The sequence below is a fragment of the Silene latifolia genome, chromosome 10 (assembly GCF_048544455.1).
Source record: "Silene latifolia isolate original U9 population chromosome 10, ASM4854445v1, whole genome shotgun sequence".
Classification (NCBI taxonomy): Eukaryota; Viridiplantae; Streptophyta; class Magnoliopsida; order Caryophyllales; family Caryophyllaceae; genus Silene; species Silene latifolia.
Window position 1 is genome coordinate 154,676,969 of NC_133535.1, and position 9,148 is coordinate 154,686,116.

The 9,148-nt window shown below is 36.2% G+C and overlaps 2 protein-coding genes and 1 non-coding gene across 4 annotated transcripts; 2 read left to right on the forward strand and 1 right to left on the reverse strand.

The window, feature by feature from the left end:
* The first annotated feature begins 145 nt into the window (after positions 1-145).
* Positions 146-3,052, forward strand: LOC141606470 (uncharacterized protein At3g49055). Its single transcript, XM_074425613.1, has 5 exons — positions 146-1,474; positions 1,929-2,005; positions 2,258-2,369; positions 2,454-2,570; positions 2,658-3,052. Exons 1-5 carry the CDS (start codon positions 290-292, stop codon positions 3,018-3,020), a joined length of 1,854 nt encoding a protein of 617 aa, XP_074281714.1. The 5' UTR covers positions 146-289; the 3' UTR covers positions 3,021-3,052.
* On the forward strand, positions 2,081-2,180 carry LOC141610126 (U6 spliceosomal RNA). The gene has a single exon (XR_012528022.1). It is a non-coding gene; the product is annotated as a U6 spliceosomal RNA (small nuclear RNA).
* LOC141606469 (kinesin-like protein KIN-10C) lies at positions 3,007-8,870 on the reverse strand. 2 transcript variants are annotated; one of them, XM_074425611.1, is made up of 19 exons: positions 8,444-8,870; positions 7,644-7,809; positions 7,201-7,401; positions 6,925-7,108; positions 6,616-6,818; positions 6,139-6,458; positions 5,900-5,942; positions 5,741-5,797; positions 5,604-5,657; positions 5,457-5,510; positions 5,031-5,072; positions 4,650-4,703; positions 4,407-4,488; positions 4,075-4,322; positions 3,924-3,970; positions 3,768-3,789; positions 3,604-3,672; positions 3,460-3,498; positions 3,007-3,315 (listed from the first exon to the last, which is right to left on the reverse strand). In XM_074425611.1, the coding sequence occupies exons 1-19, from the start codon at positions 8,611-8,613 to the stop codon at positions 3,271-3,273; spliced, it is 2,100 nt and encodes a 699-aa protein (XP_074281712.1). In that variant the 5' UTR covers positions 8,614-8,870; the 3' UTR covers positions 3,007-3,270. The 2 variants fall into 2 exon arrangements, with proteins under 2 accessions (XP_074281712.1, XP_074281713.1); XM_074425612.1 differs by lacking the exon at positions 5,741-5,797 and having other exon boundaries at positions 8,444-8,793.
* Between the last annotated feature and the right edge of the window lie 278 nt (positions 8,871-9,148).

The following is a 9,148-nucleotide window of genomic DNA, read 5'->3' on the forward strand; positions in this document are numbered from 1 at the left end:
ACTTCCACCACAAATACTACTATACCTCAAATTCTTTATTGTATAACTCAAATTCTTTAAAACAAAACTCAAAAAAACTTTAGTACATACCTCAAATTCTACACGATATAACCGGCGATATAGTCTATTAATTGACTTCCACTAGGATAAGGAATACTTAAACCGAAAAGGAACAAAACTGTTTCCCTCCAAATTTGTGAAGAACCACATAAGACTGGTAGTTGAACCCTTTTACCTCTGTTCCCCTCACACAACAAACTTTACTCATCTAATTTTCTTTCAAAACACCATGTTTCTCTTCCATAATCTAATCTCACCCTCAACAACCCTTCAATCCATTAATTCAATGGACATCCTTGATGATCAATGTCAAGAAAATAACACCCTTTTCGATACTGTCGAAAAATTACGAGCCCAAAACACTAGTTTACTCTCTGAAGTTCAACTTTTAAGGGAATCAAACGAGAAGTTGGTGTTGAAGTATAGAGAATCAGAGGGTAAGATTGTAAATTTACAACATGAATTGAGTGTGAAGGAAAGTGAGGATTTAGTGAGTAAAAGTGATGTGGGTAGGGGAAAAAAGGAGGGAATTTTCGAGGAAATTGAAGGGTTTAAGGTGAAAAAAAACGAGTTAAAGGAGGATTTTTCGAGGGGGTTCGAGATGTTGAGGTTGATCAAGGAGTCTTTGATTAGGGCTAATGTGGGTTTAGGAGTAGGGGAGGATGAATTGGGAAAAGAGATTGATCATGGATGTGAAGGACAAAAGGAATCGGGTTTTGAATGGAAGGGAATGAAGGAATTTTTCGAGGAATTGGATTTTGTGTCGAGAATGGCGAAAAGGGTTGAAGAGAAGTTGAGTGATTGTGGAGATAAAGTGGATTTATTGAATGTAATTGAAGCTTGTAAGAGAAGGAATGATGAATTAATGGATGGTTTCGACTTGGTTGTTGCGTCTTTAGCAAGGATTAATGAGGGATTAGAAGTAGGAGATAAAGTTGATGATCAATGTGAAGGAGTAATGAAGGAAGAAGTATCAAGTTCCGAGGAGGACGGGTTAGAAAGGTTAATGGAGGTGCAGCCCTTTTCTATGAAATTGGACTTGGCTAGTAGAATGGTGAAAAGGGTTGAATGTAAACTTGAGGAATATCGAGAGAAGGTGAAAAAAGAGAAGAGGGAGCTAGAGATGAGTGTGGTGAGTCTAACTGAAGAGAATCGCGATATTAATGGCTTGCTTAGAGTTGCATTGGTTGAAAAGGAAGCATTGGAAAAGAGTCTTGATAAGTTAAAAGGTGACAATGAGCAAAAGAGAGCGCCATTGTTGCAGCTTGCTGAGAGGAGTTTGCAAAGAGTTGGGTTTGGTTTTTTTATGGGAGGAAGTGGTTTTGAGCAACAAGAGATACAAGACAATCCGGTGTCTAATTCAAGTGTCGGATTGGATACTAGCAGTGAATCTGAAGCGGAAGTTGTCAGTCTGGTATTCTTCTTCTTCTTGTTTCTGTTATACACTTATACTCGTATTTTTTTACGTCTTAGATACCTATGGCAGCTTTGTATTGTCTTTACAAGAATAGGGATACTCGTGATGTGGGTTTGAATTCCGTCAGCATCAAAACTGACCTATGATTATGTGGATTTATTGGTGTTGACTAGTATCCCCTACCAACAGCTGGGTTAACCCCTCCCAAGTTTGGCTTTTTCATTCGCAAGAGTCAGGAATCGAACCCCTGACCACTTGTTTAAGAGATGAGAGTACTTACCACTCACACCAGCCAACTTTGGTGATTATGTGGATTTATGAGAGCATTCCTGATGGGTTACTGCACAATAAAAGTAGTATAACACTGAATGTTTGCAGTTACTGTGTGAATGTCATTATATGCAATGCATCAGTACTAATACTGGTTTAATGGTTTATATTTCTTGTTTAGGCTTTTGCTGTGGAGAACTTGATGAAGAATCTACGGCTTGAGATCAGTCGTCTAAGGATAGCTCTGGATGAATCCAGGTATCACAATCATGACATCTCTCGGCTTAGGAATTCCAGTTATCTAATGCTTCAGTATTACAGTACATATTAGTAGTAATGACAGAATCATAAGATGAATTACGATAAAGAGAAGATTAGCATTAACCCCTGCGCAAGGATGACTCGCATGAATCCAGAAATGAGCCAAAGAAAATAATATGAGAACTGTTGGTAATAATTGTTCATATAAATTGTCGATTTATTTGTATCTAAGTGTTTGTTTGATGCCAGGTCAGACTCGGAGCGACTGGAAAACCTTACTGAGAAACAAGTGCAGCAGATCACAGAACTGACAGTATACATCAAAGAGTTGGAAGATCAAAAGAGAATTTTAACTCAAAACGTAAATCTTGTGTATGTACATGAATAAAATTCTGTGCTCATGATATTGTTAGTTCCTGACGATATTTCTTGTATGATTTTGAAGGTCGAAGGGTTTCTCATTGAAATCAAATCAGCCGAAGAGGACGCTGAGAGATGGAGAGACGCCTGTGAATTAGAAGTGGAAGCTGGAAACCGAGTCATTCAGGAGCGCGACAAAGTGGTATGGATTAATTGTTTTGGCTTGCAGTCAGTACTTGGTTTTGCGTTACTTTATTTTTTGTAACGACTAACATTACAGAGTTTTTAGGTCGCCATTTTGACACAAGAATTAGAGAAAACAAGATCCGCATTGCAAGTGTCAAACAGCAAAATAAAATCCAAGGAAGAACTTGTAGTAGCAGCAATGGCAGCGCAGTCAGCGGCAGAAACATCTCTCCAATTAGCCGACAGTAGAGCAGCCGAGCTTCGTCAGAGAATCGAGCTACTAACAAGACAGTTAGAAGAAGCAGACAATCGCGATAAAAATAACGAGAGCAAGGTGAGTCGTTTATGCTGGCCATGGCTAGCATTTAAGCCAACAACTCCTGCAAATGCGGATAGGTCTAAATTTCGGAATATAGATGTAACGCAAATGTTACCAGAGACACAAACTTTACTGCAAACTGGTTGACATCTCATGATGAATATATAATACTTTTGCTCAAATTTCTGGTATATGTTTTTGCTGACATATCTCATGATGAATAAACCAGCTTGTTTTACAATACATCATTTTGCATATTTTACAGCAATAATTTAAAAAACGAAAGACGAAGTAAAATGATACACCAAGATTTACTATAGAGACGATATAGCAACATGAAGTTGCTTACACTGAAATTGTGCAAATTGGAGGTTTAATATCGTTGCAGTAACTTCAACTAAGACAAGAGATTCCCAGCGACGTTCTTCACCAATTCTTTGATCTACGGAAACAAGGAACAAAGTGAAAGCCGTAAAATTAGAAGTTAATGATGCTTTTACGGTCTTGTACAAATACAGAAAAAAAAAAAAAAGAATTTGTACAAGGCAAAATAGTACTATCAAATTTCAAGCTAAGCAAAAATTACCTGTTTTTCTGAAAGGCCAATGTCTTTCAAATCATCAAGCTGCAAGAGGAAAAACGTCTCAAAATTTTGATAGTAACGTGAAATATGTATACTAGTATGAAATGAACCTTATTAAGTACGTATCACATTTCAAAAATATTGTACCGTTTTAAAGGGCTCAGGAGATTCATCCCGAAATTCAAGAATGTAAGTAGCTCTCTTTTCTCCAATTCCCTGTTTAAAAGTAAAAGAATCGAGTTAAACAAGACTGAAATATACTAACAGGGTTGTATCTAAATCAGGATTCAGGCATAACACATAGAACTCACTTTTAGTCCCTTTAGCTCCTCCCTGTTATCCAAAATGTAGGTAAATAAATTAGTTGTCATTTTCCTTCAAATACGATAACATGAGAGCAAAATACGTATATAAACGCAATTATCATTTGGAATTAAATTACAAAAGGTCTAAGTTTCGAAACTTACTTAGTGGCACTGTTTAGAATTTTCAAAGATTCCTGCACTAGAGAATCCTGGAAAACAATTTATTTTTATCAGACTTGGCAGGCAACACTAAAGATCAAATTATCGCAAGAACATTGAACAAGAATTAATTCGGGTTAGAGCATGTATTAACCTTCATTGTTGACCAAGGACTTGCATTATTTGTTTTGCTGTATTTTTCAGAAGCTCTTGCTATCTGAGATGTTGGAGTTTTAGGCTCGAAATTTTCATGAATGACTTGATTAGAAAACCTTGAATTTTCCTGAGTCATCTTCAATTTTGCCTCAGTTGAGAAGCAAAGAGACTTTAAGTTATTTGATAAGTCTCGTATTCTCGCACTTAATGGCGGGGATGATCCATCATTAAGCTTATTTTCTTTACCTACAACCAAATAAAGTATATTCAGTAATTGAAAGTAGACTTCAGGTTATCAGCATACCAATACCATACATGTATATATATTACCTTCCAATAAATAATTTCCTGTAGTTGGTGTTTTGTACGCGCTAGGAGTAGCAGTGACATTGTTCTCAGCTTGTATGACATCCTACAATGAACATAAAAGGAAAGCGATGTTAGAGCCTCCTTAGCATTTACTTAGAATTGGGAGGTTAAACCATCCGGACCCTAAATTAATCATCTGTAAAGTGTCTGATTGCCTACTGGAAAATACGAGCCGTTAAGAATATGCTTAAGGGCATGACTCACCTCTTCCAAGATAAATTGAGATGAATTTACATCTAAAGAAGCATTTGAGGTTTCCTGCAATGATGGGTAGTAATCATGTTAGATCAGAAATTCCAATATTTGGGATAATGCGGAGAGCCGGAGAATGCTAATGCTTTATAGTGTTATACTGCTATTCTTATCAGGTAATGGTAATCAGAAGTCTTAAGATGAAAGATTCAGTTGTCCAGGTCATGTTTTACATATGCTGTATTAGGATTAGTCAGCTGAAATACTGGGGGTATGCCAGATGCAGATCGAATACCGCTTTGCATTATACTTCTTCAAGGCTGTCATTCTTTTGTAAAATCATACACAGCCTGACTAGTGAACTTAGGGAGTGAAACAAAATATGTGCCTTACCTTTTCTGAAAAAAGTTGAGAAGAATCTGCTTCTGAAATGATCTGTCCAAGAGACAGTTGCTTCTTAATCGCAAAGTACTTGCACAAATAGCCATATTAAATAGAAATTGTCTTCATATGATTTCAAATGAAATCATAAAAAAAGAAGACTGGAAAGAATGCCCCGAAAATGTTTAAATTAAATTCCCCGGAGTTTATTCTCCGGGAGTATAGAGTATAAATTAGTCGGATAAAATATGATAAATAAATAAAAATCAACAAATCCATTCAAAATTAAAATATTTTTCTGATTTTTTTTTTACATGCTCGGCAAACTTTTTCTGCAACAATAAGAATAATCAAATTAGACAGAGATGTCCGAAATCTTTACATAAAGAAGCCAATTAAGATTGTTAGTTTGAGAGTTAAACATGAAGTAGATTATACCTCTAGCTGAGTGGAAAGATCAACCGTCTCCTCACTTTCTAGGGTACCGTTTACCTGCAGTAAAAGTTTTATAAGTATTACAAGACTTTAAGAAGCCGGAAATTTTCGTTACACAATGTCTGGGAGTTGAGACGCAGTAGATTATACCTCTAGCTGACTGGAAAGATCAACCGTCTCCTCGCTTTCTAGGGTACAGTGTACCTGCAGTAAAAGTTTTATTAGTATTACAAAACATTAAGCTGGAATTTTTTTTGTTACAGTGTCTGGGCTCTCAAAATCAGTACCGCTGACTGGGCTAATGAAGAATCCACGGATGTAGCGGGTATAGAGCATACGTTCTCCTGACATATGGAACTAACATCAGTAGGTAGAGCAAATGACAGTTCAATAAAATGATGCCAACTTATAACATAAAAAGAAAGAAAGAAAAGAGCACACCATACCTGCTTTGGTGACTTGTGTTGATTAACATTAGCAACCACTTTCCTGAAAGCCGACACCATAACAGAAATTTAAAAATAAGCATATAAATCCATGGTAGTACAAAAAGCTTCTTCCGAGTGTTGGTAATGTGTCAAGTGCCTATGATAATATTATCCCAATGGAAAAAGCTTTTTGTCGCAATTTAAGTAATCAAGGCATTGAAATAAAATTAATAATGCACGTAATGTTAACTACACACCTTTCTTTCTTCTGTACACCTACACCACCACTTGCCTTTCGTACAGACAAATGTGATGTAGATTGCTTTCTTGCTGATGATGAAGCACTCGTAGCTTTCAAGACTTTGGGAGACATCAAATGTGTCGAGGGTTTAGAGGTAGACTTTGAAATTTGTGGAGAAGCCATCAAATTAGAAGTAGATTTCATTACTTGGGGAGAAAACATTCCGGTTGCCTTCTTAGCACTTTTACCACTTTTAATGATGGGGTCTACATAAGCTGTGCATGACCGGGAAGATATGCTGATTGTTTGTACGGTCTCTTGGCAAAATGATGGATTCTACAACAAGAAGAATAGAATTAACTCAAAGTTCCGGCTTATGGAAAAATGACGGATTAGGAAGGAGCAAAAAGAACTACACATAGTAACACTAGTACATCTTAGCTCCTATTCAAATCCACCATCTAGAAAACAGTAGCTTAAGGAAAGCACTTACAATGCACGTAACCATTAGAGTACTACTCGAGCCCCCAAGAGAGTCTTGCAACATTCTAGTTAACTTGCTTTCCCTATAAGGTACACGCTCTTTCGCATTCAAGGCATATAGAACACTGTGCACCACATTAAGAGACTTTTTAATCCTTGTAGTGTCGGTCAGATTGAGTCCATCACTACTAACTCTTCGACAATCCTCATAACCTAATCAGATAAGAAGATTTACGTATCATTAAGTTACATCTAAATCTTCAGTCCACATATAAATAATTTAGAAATCATCATAAAGATAAAGGGAGAAAGGGCATACTGGCTAAATCAATGAAATTAATCTTCCCCACAAGTTTAGCTTTCGCGTTTTCAGTTTGTGGTGAAACAACGTGAAGAATGCATCCTAAATGGCTACGGTGAGGAGGTTCAGCCGCCTTCTGCATTCTGTTGTTCACTGCATCACTATATAATTTCTGGTACTCTTCTGTAGAGTTCAGTTTCACCTAGACAAGTAAACGAAACACATATTTACCAACGATCAACAATAGAGTTACATACAAAGACTCGCAACCAAAGCCATTCACTTCAAATTTACCTTAGAAAGGCCTTTAAGCTTAATCTTGCCAAGAACATCTTCAAGAACTAAAACCTCGGATCTTTTGGAGTCTAACAAGTCTATTATACGATCTTGGCATACTTCAAACACCGAAACATTGACAACTTTTCCCTCTTCTCCCACTCGAGGAAAAATCCCTTCTAATGTAAATGTCACCAGTCCATACTCTTCATCAGAGCCCTAAACAAAATCCCAAAACAATCAGGAAACCAAAATCTGACCCCCTGAAGCACTTTTTCTTTGTTTCGGAATCTTATAAGAAACAACAATGTCATTTCAAAGGGTTACAAAAAGCATCAAACTTTTTATGCTTTACCATAAAAAAACACCAGTGCCACCCTAATTTCCGCGTCTTGGTGAATTATTTCTCATTTGAGACTGATAAACTTACTCGAATAACGAAAGGAACAGAATACACAAACCTGAATTGTGTAAGTCTTGCCACTGCCTCGACTCCCATAAGCGAAAACCGTGGCATTTTGGCCTTCAAACAATCCAGAAATCAAAGGCTTTATCTCTTTACTGAACAATTCCTCATTCCCTACTCCTTCCTCATAACACTCATCTACCTCATAACTTTGCTTACCACTGTAAAATTCACAAATTCAGCCATTAATTAACTACACTATGCTTATCATCACCTAATTAATCTAATAATCAGTCTTGTATAAGACGGTTTTACACAATGATGGTGTTAAACGGATCCAAACACAATTCAATCATAACCAGTATCACTAATTCACTATAGAGTAGTTACTAAAAGAATCCGCTTTACGATAATTTGTGTAAAACCGTCTTACAAAAGTATTCATGTTAATCTAATTAAAAAGCCCGAATTTTTTCTTTATGAAATCCCATTTTCAATCTAATCAACTAATTAACCAACAATTTCCATTGAATTACATTTAACCCTAATCAGATTAATTGAAATTAATCTAATTAAAAATCCCGAATTTTTTCTTTATGAAATCCCATTTTCAATCTAATCAACTAATTAACCAACAATTTCCATTGAATTACATTTAACCCTAGTTAGATTAATTGAAATTGGGCATAAAAGGAGGGAGATTTATAATTTATTAAATCTCAACTAAGCAGAAAAACAGTATAAACATTTTTTTATCAATGTTTATCTTTGTTTAAAATTCCGCTCACAATAAAAAAAAATAAAAAAAAAATAACTATTGACTAGGACGAAGGGAGCAATCCGAATATCACATACCTGGTGATTTGGTCGGAATTAAATGAAATCTTGACCCAACCAGAACCGTTCGAGTCGGGTCTTGAAACTAAAATCGCCGACTTTTTAACCGGAAGGCTTTCGACATCTTTGTTCAGTGAACCTCTAATACGAGCAACAATTCTAACTCTTCCACTTCCAATTGATGCCATTTTTTTTCGTAACTATGAACTTTGATTAAATAAAATAATTAGTTTGAGAAATTAAGAAAATAAATAAATGAAATGAGTATAAATTGAAGAAGAGAATGCAATTAAATTGTGGATTTGATGGGTGATTTTTGGGAGAATTTGAGAGATGAAGAAAAGTAGCCGTTGTATGGTTACCAATTGGGTGGGTTTTGATTTTTGATATTTTATTCCAATTTAATCACTTGCGCTTTGGGACGCTCCGATTTTGGAATGTTGGTAAAGTGTACGCTGGAAGACTCTCGGTTAAGTGTTTTTGGTGAGCTGTCAACAAGTTGTTAATTGAACCTCGTAGGTAGACCTGGCAAACGGGTTAATCATTTTGTGTCGGTTTTGACGGGTCGGGTTGAGTCGTTTTGGGTTTTGGGTTTGTTGGTCCGGTTGATTTGGTCGGTCATTTTCAACATGAATAAGAGAAAAACCCATTTCAAGCATTTTCGCTTCAATTAGAGTTATGTTTTGTTGGGTCATTTTCGGGTTAGGTGGTTTTGTATTGGGT

What these genes read in the sequence shown, in the direction of transcription:
- LOC141606470 (XM_074425613.1), top strand. Translation starts at nt 290, where the DNA reads ATGTTTCTCTTCCATAATCTAATCTCACCCTCAACAACCCTTCAATCC. An exon ending in AAGCGGAAGTTGTCAGTCTG is followed by an intron (nt 1,475 to 1,928) that starts GTATTCTTCTTC and finishes TTTCTTGTTTAG; the next exon opens with GCTTTTGCTGTGGAGAACTT. An exon ending in ATAGCTCTGGATGAATCCAG is followed by an intron (nt 2,006 to 2,257) that starts GTATCACAATCA and finishes GTTTGATGCCAG; the next exon opens with GTCAGACTCGGAGCGACTGG.
- LOC141606469 (XM_074425611.1), bottom strand. Translation starts at nt 8,613, where the DNA reads ATGGCATCAATTGGAAGTGGAAGAGTTAGAATTGTTGCTCGTATTAGA. An exon ending in ATCTTTCCACTCAGCTAGAG is followed by an intron (nt 5,073 to 5,456) that starts GTATAATCTACT and finishes TCTCTTGGACAG; the next exon opens with ATCATTTCAGAAGCAGATTC. An exon ending in GTCCTTGGTCAACAATGAAG is followed by an intron (nt 3,971 to 4,074) that starts GTTAATACATGC and finishes ATTGTTTTCCAG; the next exon opens with GATTCTCTAGTGCAGGAATC.